At 43.5% G+C, this 21,955-nt stretch overlaps 1 protein-coding gene across 1 annotated transcript in view; it reads left to right on the plus strand.

The window, feature by feature from the left end:
• The first annotated feature begins 9,372 nt into the window (after nucleotides 1-9,372).
• Nucleotides 9,373-21,955, plus strand: part of LOC146829765 (nicotinamide N-methyltransferase-like) — a 127,621-nt gene continuing 115,038 nt past the window's right edge. The window contains exon 1 of the mRNA XM_085608486.1: nucleotides 9,373-11,114. Within this exon, the coding sequence (XP_085464612.1) occupies nucleotides 10,967-11,114 (148 nt within the window). The 5' untranslated portion in view covers nucleotides 9,373-10,966. The remainder of the gene's footprint in view (nucleotides 11,115-21,955) is intronic.

The raw sequence follows: 21,955 nt of genomic DNA on the forward strand, positions 1-21,955 counted from the left end.
AAAACTAACAGATAAATATAGGAAAAATTGAAAATTAGTTGAAAAAAACAGGCTTTTGTGTCAATGTTTTTACCTGTAACTTCTTCTAATTATGACAGCTCTTGGAAAGCAATATACCGTTATATCCACTGGACCTTACTGGTTGTGGGGATATATAGGACTTGTAGGTTCACCAAGAACCATATGAACCAAGAGTCAAAAACTGAGCAGCAATTTGCAATGGTTTTTTCTTATGTTCCAGGAATATAGCAATTATTGTGGGAAAATGTATACATAGAAAAATCGGTATGAAAGACGCCTATGTTTTTCTAAAATGGGAACAAACTATAGAGTTTAGAAACAGTACATATTTGCACATTTTCGAATTTGGGAATACTCATACTAGCATGACATTTATCGGTCATTTTTCAAAATGTCTTCATTTTTACACAATGTCTTTCATTTGGAAGGCAGAAATGCATCAAAAATCAAAAGGTAATAACGGTTGCTTTGCAAATCTGAATTACCCTAAGTATCCCAATAAAAATGGTACCTCACTTGTGTGGGTAGGCATAGTGCCCTTGACAGGAAATGGCTCAAAACCCAACGTGAACACACCACATTTTCACAATGAAAATTTACCCTTTTATTGCGAAGTGTCTAGCTGTAGTTTTTGAACACTAGCTCTGCCGGCACCTAGGGAACCTAGGGAAACGTAGCAAACCTATACATTTTTTAAAGCTAGACACGCAGGGGAATCCAGGATGGGGTGACTTAGCTGCCTCCCACCAGGTTCTGTTACCCAGAATCCCTTGCAAACCTAAAAAATTGTCCAAAAAACAAATCTTCCCCACATTTCTGTGGTGGAAAGTTCTGGAATCTGCGTGGATCCACAATTTTACACCCACCCCGCGTTCCCCAAAGTCTTACAAGAAAAATGATACCTCCCTTGTGTGGGTCGGCCTAGTGCCCGCCACAGGAAATGGCGCAAAACGCAATGTGGTCACACCTCAATTTCACAGTGAAAAATGACCCTTTTTTGGCAAAGTGCCTAGCTTTCGTTTTTGAACTATAGGTCTGCCGGGACCTAGGGAAACATAGAAAACCTATACATTTTTGAAAACTAGTCACCCAAGAGAATCCAGGATGGGGTGACTAAGTTGCCTCCCACAGGTTCTATTAGCCAGAATCCCTTGCAAACCTAAAAAATTATTAAAAAAACACATTTTCCCCACATTTCTGTGGTGGAAAGTTCTGGAATCTGCGTGGATCCACAAATTTCCACCCACCCCGCGTTCCCCAAAGTCTAACGAGAAAAATGATACCTCACTTGTGCGGGTCGGCCTAGTGGCCGTGACAGGAAACGGCACAAAACCCAACGTGGTCACACCTCAATTTCGCAGTGAAAAATGACCCTTTTTTGGCAAAGTGCCTAGCTGTAGCTTTTGAACCCTAGCTCTGCGGGCACCTTGGGAAACCAAGCAAACCTTTACATTTTTGAAAACAAGACACCTAGAGAAATTCAGGATGGGGTGACTTGATTGCCTCCCACCAGGGTCTGTTACCCAGAATCCCTTGCAAACCTAAAAAATTGTCCAAAAAAACACATTTTCCCCAAATTCCTGTGGTGGAAAGTTCTGGAATCTGCGTGGATCCACAAATTTCCTCCCACCCCGTGTTCCCCAAAGTCTTACGAGAAAAATGATACCTCACTTGTGTGGGTCGGCCTAGTGCCTGCGAAAGGAAACGGCGCAAAACGCAATGTGGTCACACCTCAATTTCGCAGTGAAAATTGACCCTTTTTTGTCAAAGTGCCTAGCTGTAGTTTTTGAACCCTAGCACTGCGGGCACCTTGGGAAACCAAGCAAACCTATACATTGTTGAAAACTAGACACCCAGGAGAATCCAGGATGCTGTGACTTAGCTGCCTCCCACCAGGCCAGGTTCTGTTATCCAGAATCCCTTGCACACCTAAAAAATGGTCCAAAAAAACATTTTCTCCAAATTTCTGTGGTGGTAAGTTCTGGAATCTGCATGGATCCACAATTTTCCACCCACCCCGCGTTTCCCAAATTCTTCAGAGAAAGAAGGTACCTCACTTGTGTTGGTCAGCCTAGTGTCCGCGACAGGAAACGGCTGACAACGCAATGTGGTCACACCTCAATTTCGCAGTGAAAAACTGACCCTTTTTTGTCAAATACCTAGCTGTAGTTTGTGAACCCTAGCTCTGCCGGCACCTTGGGAAACCCAGCAAACCAATACATTTTTGAAAAATAGACACCCAGGGGAATCCAGGATGGGGTGGCTTGACTGCCTCCCACCAGGGTCTGTTACCCAGAATCCCTTGCAAACCTAAAAAGTTGTAAAAAAAAATACATTTTCCCCACATTTCTGTGGTGGAAAGTTCTGGAATCTGCGTGGATCCATAAATTCCCCATAGTCTTACGAGAAAAATGATACCTCACTTGTGTGGGTCGGCTTAGTGCCCGCAGCAGGAAACATCGCAAAACACAACGTGGTCACACCTCAATTTCGCAGAGAAAAATGACACTTTTTTGGCATAGGCATGTAGTTTGTGAACCCTAGCTCTGCGGGCACTTTGGCAAACCTAGCAAACCTACACATTTTTGAAAACTAGACACCCAAGGGAATCCAGGATGGGGTGACTTGACTGCCTCCCAACGGGGTCTGTTACCCAGAATCCCTTGCAAACCCCAAAAATTGTCAAAAAAAACACATTTTCCCCAGATTTCTGTGGTGGAAAGTTTTGGAATCTGCGTGGATCCACAAATTTCCACCCACCCTGCATTTCCCAAAGTCTTACGAGAAAAATTATACTTCACTTATGCGGGTCACACCTCAATTTTGCAGTGAAATATGACCCTTTTTTTCCAAAGTGCCTAGCTGTTGTTTTTTAACCATAGGTCTGCCGGGACCTTGGGAAACCTAGCAAACCTATACATTTTTGAAAACTAGACACCCAGGAGAATCCAGGATGGTGTGACTTAGCTGCCTTCCACCAGGTTCTGTTACCCAGAAAACTTGCACACCTAAAAAATTGTCCAAAAAAACACATTTTCTCCAATTTCTGTGGTGGTAAGTTCTGGAATCTGCATGGATCCACAATTTTCCACCCACCCCGCGATTCCCAAACTCTTCAGAGAAAAAAGGCACCTCACTTGTGTGGGTCGGCCTAGTGTCCGCGACAGGAAACGGCTGACAACGCAATGTGGTCACACCTCAATTTCGCAGTGAAAAACTGACCCTTTTTTGTCAAATACCTAGCTGTAGTTTGTGAACCCTAGCTCTGCGGGCACCATGGGAAACCAAGCAAACCTATACATTTTTGAAAACTAGTCACCCAAGGGAATCCAGGATGGAGTGACTTGGCTGCCTCCCACCAGGGTCTGTTACCCAGAATCCCTTGCAAACCTAAAAAATTGTTTAAAAAAAACACATTTTCCCCACATTTTTGTGGTGGAAAGTTCTGGAATCTGCGTGGATCCACAAATTCCCACACACCATGCGTTCCCCAAAGTGTTACGAGAAAAATTATACCTCACTTGTGTGGGTCGACCTAGTGCCCGCGACAGGAAAGTTCGCAAAACGCAACGTGGTCACACCTCAATTTCGCAGTGACAAATGAGTTTTGCAGGGGTTTCTGGGTAGTAAACATTGGGGGATCCATGCAAGTCATACCTCCCTGGAAGCCCCCGGGTTTCTAGTCTTCAGAAATGTGTGGGTTTGGGAGGTTTCCCTAGATGGCCGCCGAGCACGGGGCCAAAAACCCAGAAGACCCCCCTTGCAAAACCAGGTGGTTTTGAGATAGGTAATTTTGATGTTGCCTCACTATATTTTGGGACCATGCCTGTCACCGGTACTTGAGCCTCCCACACAAGTGAGGCACCATTTTGACCAAGAGACCTCAGGGAAAATGCAGGGTGGTGGGAAATTTGAGTGAGCCCGGTGATGCCAAATCTTTCCCACACAAAAATGTGTGAAAAAAGTGATTTTATCAGCTAAAAATGAGGTTTGCAGGGGATTCTGGGTAAGGAAACGTTGGGGGATCCACGCAAGCCATACCTCCCTGGAAGCCCCCGGGTCTCTAACTTTCAGAATTGTATGGGTTTGGTAGGTTTCCCTAGATGGCTGCCGAGCACGGGCCAAAAACCCAGGTGACCCGGCTTGCAAATCCAGGCAGTGTTGAGGTATGGCAAATTTGATGTTGCCTCACTACGTTTTGGGCCCTTGCCTGTCACGGGTACTTGGGCCACCAACACAAGTGAGGCACCATTTTCACCTTGAGACCTGGGGGAACGCTGGGTGGTGGGAAATTTTTGTGAGCCCGGTGATGCCACAACTTTCCCACATAAAAATGTGTGAAAAAAGTGTTTTTTTTCAGCTAAAAATGAGGTTTGCAGGGGATTCAGGGTAAGGAAACGTTGGGGGGTCCATGCAAGCCATACCTCCCTGGAAGCCCCCGGTGTCTACTTTTCAAAAATGTGTGGGTTTGGTAGGTTTCCCTAGATGGCCGCCAAGCATGGGGCCAAAAACACAGGTGACCTCCCGTTCAAAACCATATAGTTTTAACAAAATTAGTTGTTTGTTTCTACAGCGTGAGAATTTCAGCACAATATTGCAAGGAATATGTGACAGACATTTTGAGGTTTGCAGGATATTGTGGATAAAATAACTTTTTGGAATTCACAAGAGCGACATCACCATGAACTCCCATGGGTTTACGACAATATCTACAGTTGGTAGGTTATTCTTAGATGGAATGTACACCTTGGCAGAGAAACTAAAAAGACAAAGATTCCTGCACAGCCATCTATTCCTCAAACACATGCATATACTGGTTGGATTTGGCATGAGGGCGAGTGATGGATCAGTATATAAAATTTTATTAACAATAGATTTCTCAAAAATGAAATGCACTGTCAATAATTAAATGGACAAAAAACCAAACCAGTGAATCGCAGCTCGTGAGCTGTAAAGCCATGGCAAGGCACCAACTGCTTTACAGGCCATTCACACACCTTTTATAAGTGATACACACAAGACCATTCACACCACCAGGCACAAAAACAACACATTACAACATTGACAAAAAGGGACAAGGTACACCCTGCTTCGGAAAGACAAATATTTCTGCACAGCCATCTAATCTTCAAGCACACACGCATACTGGTTGGATTTGGCATGAGGGTGAGTGATGGTTCAGTATATACAATTGTATTAGCAAGTGATTTCACAAAAATGAAATGCACTGTTAATAATTGAAAGGGCGAGAAACTGAACCAGTCACTCACAGCTCGTGAGCTGTGAAGCCACGACAAGGCACCAACCTCTTTACAGGCCATTCATATACCTTTCATATGTGTGATATATACAAAACCATTCACACCGCAAGCTGTGGGCCCATCACATTACAACACACACCAGCAGACAGCGCCATTCAAGGGCCCATCATTTTCACACACCCACATTCCTAACACAGCAACCACACAAGCTGATTGATAGCGTGGAGTGGCACTTAGCTAGCAGTGTGTGTAGTGACCAGCAGCAAGTCACTACTCACACACCGCAAGCTGAGCGCCAGTCCACGCACACCGCTAGCCAAACACTAGTACACGCATACCGCCAGCCAAGCACCAATCCATGCACACCGCTAGACAGACACCAGTCCTCGCACACCGCCAGCCAAGCACCAATCTAGATACACCACCAGCCAAGTGCTAATCCACGCACACTGCCAGCCAAGCGCCAATCCACGCACACCACCAGCCAAGCGCCAGTGCATGCACACCACCAGTCAAGCGCCAGTCCAGGCACACCTCCAGCCAATCACCAATCCATGCACACCGCCAGCCAAGCACCTGTCCATGCACACCGCTAGCCAAGCCCCAGTCCACGCACACCACCAGCCAAGCGCCAGTCCACACACACCACAGTCAAGCACCAGTCCAGGCAAACCACCAGCCAAGCACCAGTCCACGCACACCGCCAGCAAAGCTCCAGTCCACGCACATTTAGGATTTTTTTTAGACAAAAGTAAAAACACAAACAAATTGCAAATAGATACAAATCTACTAACACAAAATCTGAAACTAAATACATTGCACTAATGCCAACCTTGAAACAGAATCAAATTTTTTAAAGACTACAGACAAGGCAGTTCACTTTACCACTCATGGATCCGCCCAAAAATTATTTTGCTTGTGGTACGCTCTAAAACAAGCAGGGACACACAGCCCAGGGTTAGAAGGACACTCGGGCAGTACATATGAGTCTCCTTCCGTGTTCCTCTTCGCCAACAGACTGTACATCTCCTAGTGGGAAAGTCTTTTGAGGATGTGGGAAGAATGAAATCAGGAAAGTGGGGATCTTTCAATCGAGCCACATCCTTCACCACTCCAACTCTAGGAACACTTGCCTGTTCCACAACAACAAGGCTGCCTATCACAGATTGCTTAAACTGCACAAAAGTCAACTTTGATGCAGGAGAACACTCCTTGAACACAACAAAAGCATTAAAAGTTGCTAAATTAAAGAGATGGATGGCCAACTTCTTATATCAAACGTAAGCCTTACGAATAGCAGTGTAAGGTTCCAACATCTGATCTACTCTATCAGCACTATCCATGTGCTTATTGTAGTCTAAAATGCACACAGGTTTGCGCACTTCAGAAATCTGACCCCAAACAGCCACAGGTGAAGTACTCTCATCATGGATGGTAGTCAGCATATACACATCCCTCCTGTCCACAAATTTCACAGCTAGTAGTTCATCACTACGCAAGGAACTGCACTGTCCCTGAAGTGTTCTGCAAACAAGCTCTTTTGGATAACCTTTATGGTTAGAGCTGGTTGAGCCACAAGCAAAAGTGTCCACTTTGAAAAATTCCTTATACAATTGCACAGCAGTGTAGAAGTTATCAAGGTACAAATGGTGGCCTCTGTTAAACAGTCCTCTAGCAAGATCCCACACAATTTTCTCAGCAACTCCAAAAGTGGACGGACAACCAGGGGGGTCAATAGTGGAATCCCTACCAGTGTACACACGGAAATTAAAAACATATCCTGTCCTACTCTCAGACAACACATACAGCTTAATTCTATAGCGTGCCCTCTTGCTAGGGATGTACTGCCTAAAAACCAAATGGCCCTTGCACAAGACCAAAGACTCATCAATAGATATTTCTTTCCCTGGTGTATAGATCTCTGAAAATCTATCTACAAAGTGATCAAGAACAGGCCGAATCTTAAAAAGACGGTCACATTCAGGGTGATTTTGTGGCAAAGCCAAAGAATTATCAACAAAATGCAGCATTTGTAGCAAAAGTAAATACCGATCACAAGTCATAACTGCAGGAAATATGGACGTTGCCATCAAGGGACTGGTAGACCAATATGAAGCCATGGATGGCTTCCTTATCAAACCCATCAATAAAGTCAAACCCCAAAACTTCTTCATCTCTTCCAAATTTGTGGGAGTCTACCGGGTAGCTCTAGAGTGGGGTCTAAGTTTGTCACTGTTGTCCCTCAAAAACTGTTCAGCATACAAATTAGTCTGCTCAACCATCTCACCCCAAAAATACATCATCCATAAACAACTTAAAAAACTGTATAGGCAAAAAACGTTCACAATCCACTCTAGACCCTGCATCCCCACTAAAGGCAGGCAATACCGGCTGCACCATGTTTGGATCAATCCAGAGTCCAGCACTTCCAGTAGGAAGCCTAGCAGCCTCAGGCTGCAATCCAGATGCCTCTTGCACCATCGGCACAGCATTATCCTCCTCTAAAACAGGCACTTAATCCGCACTGAGAGTAGCTTCATCTGCACAGAGAGTACCTTCATCATCCGATGATTCCATGTGGAGAGAAAACTCACTGCCTGAATGTTCCCCTCCCTCCTCTCCCTCAGATGCACTGTCAGTCTCATAATCATGCTCAGAGGAAGATTCAAGAAGCATACCAACCACCTGCTGAGCAGTCATTCCACGGGTAGCCATACTGCTTACTAATACAAGTACCTTGTCAAACAAGTCAACAACAACAAAAACTTTGAAAAATAAGTAATAAACAAAATGCACCTTTATCAGAAATACCTATATACTCCAAAATGATACCACTCACTTGCCAGAAGCAGCTAAATTCACCACCACCTACTCTGCACAGACACAGTATGGATCAATACCCACTAAAAAAGAAAGAGAAAAGAAAATTACACATAAGACAATGTAAAACACATCGCAAAGAATTCCATGCACAAAACACTAACTAAATAAGCTGCCATTATGACACCACTTACAAAAACATTCATCCATACATGACAAAAATAATAATTTGGAGAAAATACAACAAAAAAAATGTTCTTACCAAAAAAAAGCAACTGCGCAAAACTGCAGAGCACCACTGTCGAAATCGCAAACTGGAATCAAAAGCTTTACACTAGGATGAAAAGGAGAATAAAACATTACAATCACATATGCAAATAATGCACCAGTCCACGCACAACCCACCAGCCAAGCTAAGGAGTAGGTGGACCTAAGAGTATACATAAAATATTCACCCCCGTAAAAGGGGAGCAACCCTTGCCTTTGAGGCCACTCCCAAACACAAAAAAAAACAGGTGTCTAGTGGCTTCTGCCCCCCCTAGATGGCAGATGGGCCTAAAAACATACTGCTATTCTGCCACCCAAAGAGGGCAGAAATGACCACAATCATCCTCCCATAAAGGGGAGCGACCCTTGTCCAAGGGGCGGCTCCCCAACATAAAAAACAAAAACCCGGGTGGCCTAGTGGCCCTACAAAAAAACAAATCAGCCAATCTGCCCCTCAAGGTGGCAGAAACGGCCAAATTAATGCTTACCAAATGGGAGCAACCCTTGCCCAAGGGGCCACGTCCCACGAACAAAATCCCTGGTGGTCTAGTGGGCCCAATTTTTAAAAAAACATGACGATCTGGCCCCCTGCGGGGCAGACACAGCCACAAATAATGACCCCGAAGGTGAGTGACCCTTGTTCAAGGGGTCACTCTCCACAAATAACTCCCTGGTGGCCTAGTGGGCCCTACATTAAACAAGCATTTGCAATGCAAATCGGTCTCGCCTTTGGGACCTTATATGTACTTAGCTATGCAGCACATTAGCCTGCGCCCTGAAACATCTGCTGTTCTTTGACATGGAGGGAAAGCAAGCACCAAACTGCATGACACGCCAAGTATTGGAACACACGGGGAGAAATATTGCCTTTCAGCGGGAAATGGTGTAGGCTAAAGCTCTGTTTTTAATATAAAATCTGGGCTTTCGGTGGTCATATCACTGAAAATACAAGATTTTAAAAAAATATTATTGTCTATGGGTGCTCGTGAAAGACAATTTCTATGGACTGAAAACTACAGAATGCTGAATTGATTCTGGTATTATACTGACCTCTGCTGCATTTTTTTGTTAAATAAAGAAAATCTGCCCCCCCAGGGGGGCAGACAAAGCCTGTATTACATTGCCCCCAAAAAGGGGAGCGACCCTTGCCTAAGGGGCTGCTCCCCCCCAAAAAAAACTTTTTAAAAAATGGCCCCCAAAGGGGAGCGACCCTTGCCCAAGGGGCCACTCCCCACTACGTCAAAGTTACATGGCCAAAGGGCCGATATTAATATTTAAAAAAAGGAAATATTGCCCCCCAAAAGGGGGAGTGACCCTTGCCTAAGGGGCCCCTCCCCCCAAACAACACAATTGTGGACAATCGCACAATCGTGCAGCAGGAATGCACAAAAGAGGCATAGAGGGGAAGGAAAGCCCTTTCCTTTCCCTTAATGTCTCTTTTAAGAAAATCCCCCCCCTCCCCAGCCCCAAAACTAACCTCTTAGTTCACCGACATGCACGAAGAAAATGGCTTCCTGCGCGTAGGTGATCCAAGGGAACCCTCAATGACGTCAGCGCTCCTCGCATGCTGACATCATTGATGACGCGAGGGGGTGTGGGGGGAAGCAGGGAAGGTCTTCCCCTGCCTTCCCCAGGAAAAAAAAACAGAACGGCCGCCCACGGGGGGAGCGCCAGCGCGGCGACTGTGTACCATGACGAGCCCAGCTCAGCATGAGCACCGAAGGGGTTAAGGACAATACTAAAAACTATATTTTCACATTTGATATTCCTGTCAATGACATTTTTGATATTCTTGATAGAATATTTTTATATTAAAGAATCATTTTTTAATATTTAACCTTGCCTGACACCTTGTCTTTTTGCCTCCTCACGGGATGAGCGTGTGAAGGGGGTCGAAATCATGTGACCTAATGGTACTGTGTAAGTTAGTGAATTTGTTGATGGTTTGTTACTGCAATTCCGGTCACATACTATTGACCAGTTACCGATACCTCAAGGAAATGATAACTGATTTTCAAAGGGAACATCATCACCTTTGGGATGGTGCTGGCTGCATCAGTGGAGTAATTCACTGTACAGCTTTGTTTCCTTAAGGGAACCCTGGCTGCTTTGAAAAACGTTTCCTGTTTGAGAATGCTTTACAGGGACAATTGTCTTCTGTCCTTTGAAGGCCAGGTTGTTTGCAGACAATTACACTGACCTACATGTTGCAAGCTACCTAATTAATTATTATTAGGGCAGGCCCTTCAGCTTCCGTCCACCAATGGTGATTTTATGAGCCAAGCTGACAGCAAATAGGTTGGTTTAAAAAACATCTAATTCATGCATGGCTTTCTGTTAACACTCGCATTAAACGTACCATACTTCAAAGTGTCAATATTAGCAAAAAGATGAATGCCAATAAACCACTTAAATCAGGAAGAAACTGTCAACAGACATAGATTGGCATAGATTAAAATAGATGAATGTCTAAAAGGTATGCATTATTTGTGTGTTGACTTCTCTCTGTTTTCCCTTTGTTTACAATTTAGAACGTTTTGCTATAAAACGGGTTTGCATGCAGAAAGCGTAAAGATTGATTACACGGATCTCAGAAAATGGCTTCCTTTTCTGAGCTGAAAGAGCTTCATGATCAATATTTGGAACCAGCACTGTTAATGGAGATGTACTTTGGGAAGGAATCCGCCTTCCGTGATGATACGAGTAATCAGATTTTTCCTCTTTTGTGCAAAACCTTCTCTTCAGGTATGATTAATTTTTACCCCACTTGATTCCCACATGCACAAGATCTCTGAATCCTGCTGGTAGTTCACACATGGAATCTGGGTATGTAAACATGCAATCACCCAACTGAAAGGTGTGAATTATTACTGGGTTTAAACATATGCTCTTTGGTTATGCATTGAGCCCTTTAAAATATAGATTAGGTGACTTGTCTTTGGGCGTGTTAGTTGTTTCATTAAATCTGCTCAGTAAAACAACTCTATATTCATTATATTAATTACAGCAATCAAACACTGGCAATTTTGTGTTACTCTGTACAAGCAATGCTTTCCATGGGTGTTGCACATGTATTTCCCACTAATCTCCCATGGTTTTTGATGCATTCTCAGATTTACATGGACATGTAAACCAGGAAATGTGCCAAAATCTTCATGTCTTGCCAGGTGAGGGTTAATGAGGAGAAATACCTTTATTTCTTCTTGTTTTTTTTCCTCTTTCTATGTGTGCTGCACTATGCAGCACATTAGAAAGAGGAAAAAGGCTCTCAGGAATGTTTTTTGTGCAGGATGGTGCCCCTTTCTGCACAAAAAAATCCTGCCTGCAACAGAGGCACCTTTCTACCATGGTGGATGAGTGCTTGTGTTTGTGTTTGGCTACCAAAATGGCATCAGTGGAAGAGGAAAACATAGAAATGAGCAACATTGGATCAATCAATCAAGGTTCTCAAAAAGCACAACTAGTCACCCGTTAGGTTCTCAAGGTGCTGGGGGGGTTCTGCAGCTTCAGTTGGAGAGCCAGGTCTTGAGGTCCTTCCTAAATTGAGACAATGACAGCGATTGCTTGAGTTGTAGTGTTCCAGGTTTCCACAGTGAGGTAGGAGAAGGATCTTTATCAGACCAAGGACTTGCGGATCCTTTGGATAGTGGCCAGGGCAAGTTGGGCGGAGGATAAGTCTGGCAGAAGTGTTTTGGATGCTCTAAAATGTATTTTGAAATTTTTTAGTGGTGCCGACAGAGTGTGTTGCTATATTCAAGTTTGCTGCTGATGAGCACCTGGGTGACCAGTCTCCTGCACTTGGTGGGGATAAGACAGCGTTGCGAGGAGCCGAGAATGATGCCCGGGTTGTGTGCGTGGTCATTAAGCATTGGAGGTTCTGAGCAATGCAGGCCACCAATAGTCATCCCATGCGGAGGCAGTGGAGCACAGGCTGAGGACTTTGGTTTTGTTTGGTTTAAGTTTGAGGCAGCTGTCCTTCATCCAGGTGGATAGTGCCTTCATCCCATTGTGGTGGTTGGTCTAAGTGGCTGTAGGTTCATAGGTGAGGGAGAGAATCAGACAGGTTTTGTTGGTGTAGGTGACAATGTTGAGTCAGTGGTTTATGATGATGGCTGCAAGCATGGCAATGTAGATGTTGAAGAGGGTGGGGCTCAAAGAGGAACCCTGAGGGACTCTGTAGCTGATCTCTATAGGTTCTGAGGAAAACTGTTGGAGCCTGACTCTCTGGGCTCTGCCGGTGAGGTACGAGAGGATCCACTCTAAGATTTTTTTGTGGATGCCGGCATTATGGAGCCTTGTGCAGAGGGTGTGGAGATGGTGTTGAAGGTGGCAGAGAGGTCCAGGAGGATGAGGGCTATGGCTTCATCTCAGTCAAGGGGACTGCGGATGTCATCTGTAGAATAGCAGTCTTGGTGCTGTGGTTACTTCTGAAGCCTAATTGGGAGGGGTGTGGTTTGTTTCAATGGATTCGGTAAGTTGGGCGTTGATGACCTTATTAAAGACTTTGGCTGGGAAGGGGTGTAGAGTTTGTAATTCTTGAGGCCCATCAGGTCGGCAGAGGGATTTCAGCAGCTGGTTGATCTTTGCATGTTTCCAGTCTTCAGAGATGGTGGGTGACTCGATGGAGCAGTTGATGGTGAGTTTGCGAGCCATAGTGGTGCCAACTCGTATGAAAATGTGATGGAGGCAGGGGTTCAAGGGGGCTTCAGAGTGGATACTTTTCATGATACTTAGGGTGCCGTCCATGGTGAGGGTGGTCCAGTTGAGGAGGGTCATCAGAGATCCGGAGCATTTGGGGTCAGAGGATGCAGACAGGGTGGGTGGGTCCTGGGTTTCAAATCTGTAATAGATATCTATGATCTTGCTGTGGAAGGGGTGGTGAAGTTGTTGTAGAGATCTTGGGAGGGGGGATGTCTGTGGGATCTGTGCTGGGTTTGGTGAATTCTTTGATTGTGGTGAAGAGTTATTTGCTGTTGTGAGCATTGGCGTTGATACATTCCTTCATGGTGGCTTTCTTTGCAGTTCTAATAAGGTGGAGGTGTTTGGTGATGGTGGGTTTTAGGCTCTGTGGCCTGCTGAGGTCGTGCTTCTCCTCTATTTTCTCTCGAGCTGTCTGCAAGTGCACCTGAAATCTTGGACATTGAGTGAAAGTGAGAACCAGCTGGCTTACTTGGAGGGCTGCTTGCAGAAGGCTTCCTGAAGGGGCAAATGTGTTGGCGCAGTCATAGATCCATAGGTGGATGTTGCGTGCTGAGATATTGGCATCGGTGGAGGTCAGTGGTGGGGTCTTACAGATGGAGGTGGTGAGTTGGTTTTCAGAGACTTTGTTCCAGCATCTGTGTGGTTACTGATTGGCACAGTGGTGTTTATTGGGTGTGACTGATGAAGTCATCGGTCCAACATAGTTTGGGGGTGTGGCTGATGGAAATGTTGTTGCTTGCGGACAAGATGGGGTTGAGCGTGCATACTGCAGAGTGGGCAAAAGGATACCCACTCGATTGAATAAGATAAATACTGCGCATTCCTGCCATTGCCCAGTAACGCAGGGCATTGCAGCAAGGTGATCGGCTGTGCTTCTCTGCCCCACTATTTTATAAATATAGCCCTGTGTGTGGATGGAAGATGTAAACTGACCAAATGAGTCGGATCAGTGTTCACCCTTGATGCTTTTTTTGTAAGCACTTAAAGGATAAAAGGTTATCTCTGATCTGCATCCAGGGAACAGGAAGAATTAGACCTTTTAAATGATGTACACATTAACAAGGTAAGGAACAGAAGGTTCTTCAAAGCACAGGAGGGAACCCTGGGCTGCATCTTTTAGCCCAGCACTGACTCTGAAAAGTAATTCTAAGCGTACTTACCAGTAACTTGTATATCTTTCCATAGGAGTCCATTGTGTGGTTTTCAGCAGAAAATGTTCTAAGTGTCCATTATTGAAACGTACAAATATTCCTCTAAAATCAGTCGAAATACAAATTTCGATTTATTCACCTGTAATCAGGAAAGAACCCAGTGCTGCATCTTTTAGCCCAGCACTGACCATGAAAAGTAATTCTAAGCGTACTTACCATGAAGTACTGGGTATTTTAAGCCCAGCGGTGCAGGGGAACACACCCTATGACTTCGGGGTTCTTCCTGTTTCAGACCTACAGAAAGACAGAGTCTTCTGGGTGAAGTCAAAGATCAGTTTATTGGCTGCAGACCAATTACAGGTATCCTAGAAGTACAACAGCGTGTATGTTCTCAGGAGACTGCTGAAAATCACAGAAACGGGCTTCTCCTTAAATACAAAATATCCTGCTTCTGGCACACATTCCTTGGTTTACGATATGGCCACTACATGTGTACATTACAAATGAAAAAGGCAGAGTCATGATGACCATCCCATATTCCAGTTAAGCCAGCCCGTAATTATTTACCCAGCAAGGCTCAGATCCCACATCAGATATCGATAGGCCCCAATAAACATGAGCATCTCCTGTTTGGAAAACAAGCCATAAAGCAGGAACAGTCCGGTGCGAAAGAGATTAGCTGGAGGCTTGTGTAGGATGAAAAGGCTTTATGGTGTGTCAAGCCCTGATGCTAATCATAGGTGGCCAGAGGACGGGGAACTCGTGAGACCGGACTGACCTGGGGCAGCAGAGCCAAGCTGCCCAGGTCACAGAAAAGTCAAAGGAAAGGCCCATGTGCTCGAAAAGGCCCGTATTTGCTTCATGCTATGTAGCCTATGTGAGGGCAACCATAAGATGGCCACCGCTTCTAAAATGGAACCCACGTAGTGATGTATAATAGCGTATACACAGTGCATTCATAGCTAAAACGTTACAAAAAGCACTTGTACATACCGCATTAACCATTCGCGGTTCACTAATACCGGGATAGACAGGGGTAGGGCCCTGCCTCCTACGCGGTCCCAAATTCTAAAGTACGACAAGTGTGCACTTTAAGGAGACTATATAGCCAAATATGTCACAGTACATCCTGAACTGACATCAAATAAAGCAACGTTCTCTGCCACCAAATGATGGTGATTAGTAGAGATGCAGGAAAGGGGAAAGAAAATCCCCTTTTCCCCTCACAACAAGGCACCATTATTTCATCCCCTCCATTGTGACTGACAGGCAGCGCCAGTGACCTCATAAGAGATACTACTGCTGGCACTGCACCAAAAAACCTATGACATAGAATGAGACATAAACACACTGCAGGGTGGAGGAGATCTGTAAATCACACATCTACCTTCCAGAAGCATACGGTCTGATCAGGTATGTTTCTACTGGTCATAATATATAAAACACCTGATTCTACTAGAACAGCAACACTTTTCAAGGAACCTCGGGACAATATAATAATACTGGCTTCTAAAAAATGTTAATAACTGCCAGATCCGGCTGTCCAGTTTTCATGGTTTGTCAATCTACCTGAGCGCAAATCATCGTGTTAGTGTAATCAAGAAGAAAAATAAGTGAAAGATCAGAAAGTACCTCACATAAGCTTCAGCAAGAGAGCTACTGGTTGGTACTCACTAGTTTGCTTAAATGTTTCAATCATAAGTGACTTTTATGACTGTGAAGAAATGAAATTGGTGTCACACTTATATATAAGAGGTGAAGATAAAGAAAAAGACAAAAGTGATGTGTGAAAGAATGACACAAGCACTCTTTGTCTGCTGCATGATATATCATTGGATTTGATGACTTTGAATTTGAGATTTCAAAAGTAAGTTGGAAAACTGGCATTGTTAGTTTTGTTCGTACTTTTCATGGATTTTTTTACATTTATTGTGGTGGATGGCGTGCAGTTTCAGTAGGGGCCTAGTTGTTTCTTTGTAAGTATTTTTCGTCTTGTATAAAGGAACCATCTTGCGCACTTCAGTACATTTTCTCCTTGTTCAGAAATCAATTTGCAATATTTATTTAATTCACTATGTAGCCCAGTAGTCTACCAATAGACCTTTCAGCCAGTAGGCCCAGAGCTAATCACTCATGGGTGCATGAAACAATTGTCTCTGTGGTGCCTGTTTTATTTAGACATCAGTTAGGGTATGGATGATAATTAGATAGAAATACAAATTCTGTTTTTAGTAATCTTTCACTTTATTTGCTGTGTGTGTTAATGCCTTTGTTGGATGTGTGTAGTTGTACATTTTTAGCACTGTGGATTATTGTTTTTGGCATTGTTGCATTAAAGATGTGTTGTTTTGCATGTCTCCTTTGTTTGGTCAGTGTGTGAGTGTGTTTGTAATAGAAGGCTAGTAATCGCTTTGGCTCCCAGTGTGGCCAGGGGACTATTTGCAAAGTTTGTGTCCATTATGTTCCAGGCCTCCTGCTTGTTGTTGTGAGTGACCATGTGGCTGGTGGCCATTTTGTGGAGGCAGTCAATGTTCTTTTGCCATAGGCCTGCATTTTCTTCCAATTGTAGGCTTATTGCTTCTTGTTGTGGCCTGGCCATTTGGCTGGGAGCCATTGTGTGAAGGCAGCCGGTATGCCTTTGCCATAGGCCTGTGTTTTCTTCCTGTTGTAGGCTTATTGCTTCTTCGTGTGGCCTGGCCACGTGGCTGGCGGTCATTTTGTCAAGTCAGTCAGTGTGTTTCTGCCTTCGGCATGCATGCCTTCTGTGTTGTTGCCATGTTTTCTTGTTGGTTGTTGTTTTGCATGCACATATTTTATCTTTTATTCAGCAAAAATGAAGCACACTTTACTACATTTTCTCCATTTAAAAGATAATTTAGCAATTTTGATTTGAATTGATTAACTATGTGGCTTAGTCTACCAATGGGTTTTCCAGCCAATAGGCCCAGAGCTACTCATGGGTGCATGAAACAAACTGTTTCTGTGGTGTCTGTTGAATTTAAACATCGTTTAGGGTGTGGATGGCAATGGATTGAATTTTTTTTTGTGGTCTTTCACTTTTTTTCTATGCATGCAGAACCTTTTTAGCACTCTGGAATTTTGTTTTTGGCATTGTTGCAATAAAGATGTATTGTTTTGCATGCCTCCTGTGTCTGGCCAATGTGTGAGTGTGTTTTTAATAGGAAGCCAGCATTTGTCTTGGTTCCCCATGTGTCCAGGGGCCATTTTGTATAATCTTTGTCCATAGACCTGCTTGTGTTCATTGTTTTGCAGGCCTCCTGCTTGTTGTTGTGCTTGATCATGTGGCTGGTGGCCATTTTGTGGAGGCAGTCAGTTTGCTTTTGCCATAGGCCTGCATGCCTTCCCTTTGTTCTTCTTGGCCTATTGCTTCTTGTTGTGGTGGTCTTGCCATGTGGCTGGCGGCTATTTTGTGAAGGTAGCCAGGGTGCTTTTGCCATAGGCCTGCATGTCCTCTCTGTGTTCTCCCGTGCCTTCTTCTTGCTTGTTGTTGTTGATGATGATGACCATGTGGCACTGGCTGGCAGCCATTTTGTGCATTCAGCCAGTGTGCCCCTCTGCGATATGCTTGCGTGGATGGTTGATCAATGAGATAAGTCTAGCAGCTTAATAAATTTATAATTAGATATGTGATAGTCATTTTTAATATTTTACTTATTATAATAATTTATTCAATATTTTTTTGTTTATTTTATTTACATTTTGCTTGATTTTGGTAGTTTTTGTAGTTTGTTTCTTTTTTATATTTTACATTTTTTATACTTTTTCAATTTTTTTATAAGGTTTTTAAAGAAAAAAGTTTTTATTTGTTTTACTTTTTTTTCAGTTTCAAAGTAACATGGTTTAGCATCAATGAACCATTAGCCCCATCTAGGGATTGTTTCATTGTCATTTGTCAGCTGCAGCTCCCTCAGTGTCGCATCCCACATGATGCACAATGCCAATTGCCGAACCATTACATTTTATATTTTTGTTGTTCTTCTTCTTCTTTCCTATTCTTTCTGAGTGTACTCTACAGTGCACCATGAAAGCCCTTGTTGTTGTCATAGTCTCATAAATGGTTAGACTGTATTGTTTTTTTTTTGGTTAACTGAGGTAATAACACTAACAAGTGTTACCTCACACTAATTAATATTATGTTTGTTTGTGCTAGCAATTGAACAACAACAATGCCATGTTTCACTGCTCTTCTTATTCTTTTTTTTTTTCCTCATTAGTCTTAGAATTGCCAGCCACGAGACCTCTATCCGATACCACCCTTTTCACGTGTCGGGACAGAAGCTTCTGATACTGCCTTACTTATCCGGACCTGCCCATGCACCTCAAAAGCCATGTTTTCCCTTGTCTTCGGCTCTCCCATAAGTGCGACCCCTCAATGGATACCAACTAAGAGAGATCCGAAGCTTCCTGCGAAATGGCATGTGCTTTATACTGAGGTCGGATTAGGCATAATCATTGGACAGTCCCTACATATCCCTATCCTTTTCTACCTCGCCAGCCATTCCTTAACTGCTAGCCAAAAGGTGTACCTTCTCCTTTCTAAGGAAATTGCATCCAAGCTAAAAGTGAATTCCAAGGATGATTTCCACTCTATATACATAAGAGGATTAGGGCTAATCCACTTTTTACACAATTCTCTTTGTGCCAACAGAATAGCATAAAAAATCAGTGTTTGCTTATCCGCATATTGTTCATTAGCTTCATTGTCTATCCCAAAGAAACCAGGAGAGGCTTACCTGGATTTGTACTTTCAAGACGTCTGCCAGAGCCTGGCATACTTCTCCCAAAAATACCTCAATCTTTGGGCATCTCAGAAACATATGCAGGTTGTCTGCCCTCTTCAAGCCGCATTTGGGACACATTGGCTCTCCTCTGTTCCCCACTTTTGGCAGCTTGTATGGAGTCCAATCTACTTTGTGGATAGAGAAAAGGTGATTTCTCCTTGAATAGGCGTGCTTGATCACTTTGTAAAGTGTAGAAAAGGATTCTTGCCATAATTATCCAGCGTTGCTCCTCCTGGCAAGTCAGTCCCCCACAACTCTTGTGGCAAGGTGCGCTCTCCATCCTCTTCTTCCATCATCCGCCAATACCAATACAATGTTTCTCTCTTCTTAGGACCATCAAGAGTCAAAGCTTCTTCTAACTCATTGAATCCACCTATCTTATTTTCTATTGACTGGAACCAACTCTGGTTTTGTAGATATTTGAACCTGGAAACTTGATTGTTCATTTTAATTTAAATCCCTTCCCATGAAATCAACAGTTTTCCCTCTGATAGATCCTCCCATCTTTCTAGTCCAGCCTTTCTTAGTGGCCCTGTCTGTTTGTCCTTCATCCACTCAGATGATCCAGTCATATCGCAAATGGGGGCCATGTTGCTATAGTACAACAATTTCAATCTCCTTCTAAAAATCTTGGATCTGCATATTTCCTCATAAAACCCGAAGTCCCTCCTTCTACACCTTCTAGCAAACCAGTAAACAGCTTCCCAACTTCCGAGTTTGAGGGTTTGTCCAGAAGCATCCTGTTATTTTTAAGCTGGAAGGCGTAAGCATATAATTCCAAATCCGGAAGAGTCAGACCTCCTTTTTCTCTCCTCCTCCACAGTTTTTTCCACGAGATACAGGGTCCTTTTGCCGCCCCGATAAATGAACCAATCTTACCCTGTAACTTTGAGAGCCCTACTTCTTTAAACGGTAGCGGTATGGTGTTGAAAAGAGAAGTATAATCATTTTTATTAGATTTACTCTCCCCAAGATTGTCAGAGGTAAGGTGCATCCAGCTTATCATTAAATCACATATTTCTTTTTTTCACCCTGTTGAACTCTTTTTCAGCCAGCCTGTTTAGGTCTTGAGTCACTCTAACTCCCAAATAGATCATTTCAGTTGTAGTTTTTTAAGCCCTCCATTTAGATTCCAGACCATTAGCTCAGTTTTTCCCCTGTTTATCTCGTATCCTGAGAATCTTCCAAAATCCTCTGCAATTTTTACTGCATAAGTCATTGTGTTTTCCGAGTCTGCCATGTATAGCAGCAGGTCATCAGCATATAATGCCAATTTCTTGAACTAAGCTTTACATTGGAAGGGTTCAATCCTCTGCTCTGTCCTCAGTATTTTCACTAACAGCTCCAAGTAAAGATTAAACAAAAGTGGAGAAAGTGGGCACCCTTGTCTTGTCCCTCTCCTGATATTAAATACCGATGTTAATACTCCATTTACGAGGACTTCTGCTCTTGGTTTTTTATAAAAACCTACAATTGCATTGCAAAATCTATCTCCTAATTTAACTGTTTTCAAAACTGCTTGCCCAATTCAAGCGATCGGAAGCCTTGGTGCCGTCCAAAGCTATAACTGCCAGGAGAGCATTATTTGCTACAGCCAAATCAATTGTCCCAATCAATGAATAAGTTAGCTCATGTAATGCCCTTCCCTGCATAAAACCTTTCTGGTCCTCATGCACTAGATCCCCCATAACATACTTAAGTCTGTCTGCCAGGACATTTGCAAAACTCTTGTAATGACAATTCAGATGCGACACTAGCCTATAAGAATCACATCTGTTTTTGCTCTTACCTGGCTCCAAAATCAAAGAAATTCTGACCATGACTCTGGTTGGAGTGCCCCCTTCAAGAAAAAATAATTAAATAATTTAGTCAGAATTGGAGAGAAAGTATCCTCTAATGCACTGTAAACTTCTAAAGGTAAACTGTCTGGGCCGGGTGCTTTCCACGCTTACCCTTTTTCAATACCTGCTCCACTTCTTCCTTCCGTGTTTCAGTGTTTAGAAAAGCAGTTTTCCCTCCCTCCAAAGCAACAATATCGAGCCCCCACTCAACCAACTGTCCCTCATATCTTCAGACATCTCCAGATTCTCTTCATATAAAGTTACAAAGTAGTTATAAAAAGCCTCCTCAACCTCTTTTCTATTAGTCAGGACCCTCCCGGTATTCTGGAACTCTATTTGCTGTATTACATTTTTTTACCTGATCTTTCTTTGTCTGCCTAGCTAACAATTTCCAACTATTTTCCCCATGCTAGAATCACGCTGGTTTACTTGTTTCCCACCTTTCCCTTACCATCTTATCAAGAATAGGGGCAAGTTTTACCTTCAGGTCAGATAAATCCATCTGTCTAGACTCTCACTGGTTACTGTGGGCCATGTCTCCTTCCAATACTCTTATTTTCTCCTCCGATTCACTAATCTCTTCCGGGATCAATCTTCTCTTTCCAGCTGCATAACTAATTAGCTTTCCTCTCAAGAAAGCTTTATAGGAGTCCCTCACGACCCCAGCCGAGGCCAAACCCCAATTAAAGTAAAAAAACTCATCTGTCTCCTCTCTCTATTGCTACACAATTGCCTGATCCAGCATCAAAGTACGATCCAGAGTCCACCTGGAGGATAAAACATCTTCCCTAAATCAGGTCTCCCAAAAAATTGCAGAACGGTCTGACAGATGAATCCCAATATGTTTTATGTCGTTTATTAGCTCCTTTCACCCTAAATCCAGCAAAATATAATCTATCCGCGACTGGTGGTGACATTTCTTATTTGTGTATGTATATCCTCTTTCATCCTCCATTTTCAATCCCCAGCTATCAAATAATTCCAGTTGTTTCATCATTGATTTTATCTGCCCCATCATTTTCTGGTTTGCGATTACTCTGCTACCAGTCAATCTATCCAAAATTCAATATAATACCACATTAAAATCACCT

This window comes from Triturus cristatus, chromosome 5_2, assembly GCF_964204655.1.
Source record: "Triturus cristatus chromosome 5_2, aTriCri1.1, whole genome shotgun sequence".
Classification (NCBI taxonomy): domain Eukaryota; kingdom Metazoa; phylum Chordata; class Amphibia; order Caudata; family Salamandridae; genus Triturus; species Triturus cristatus.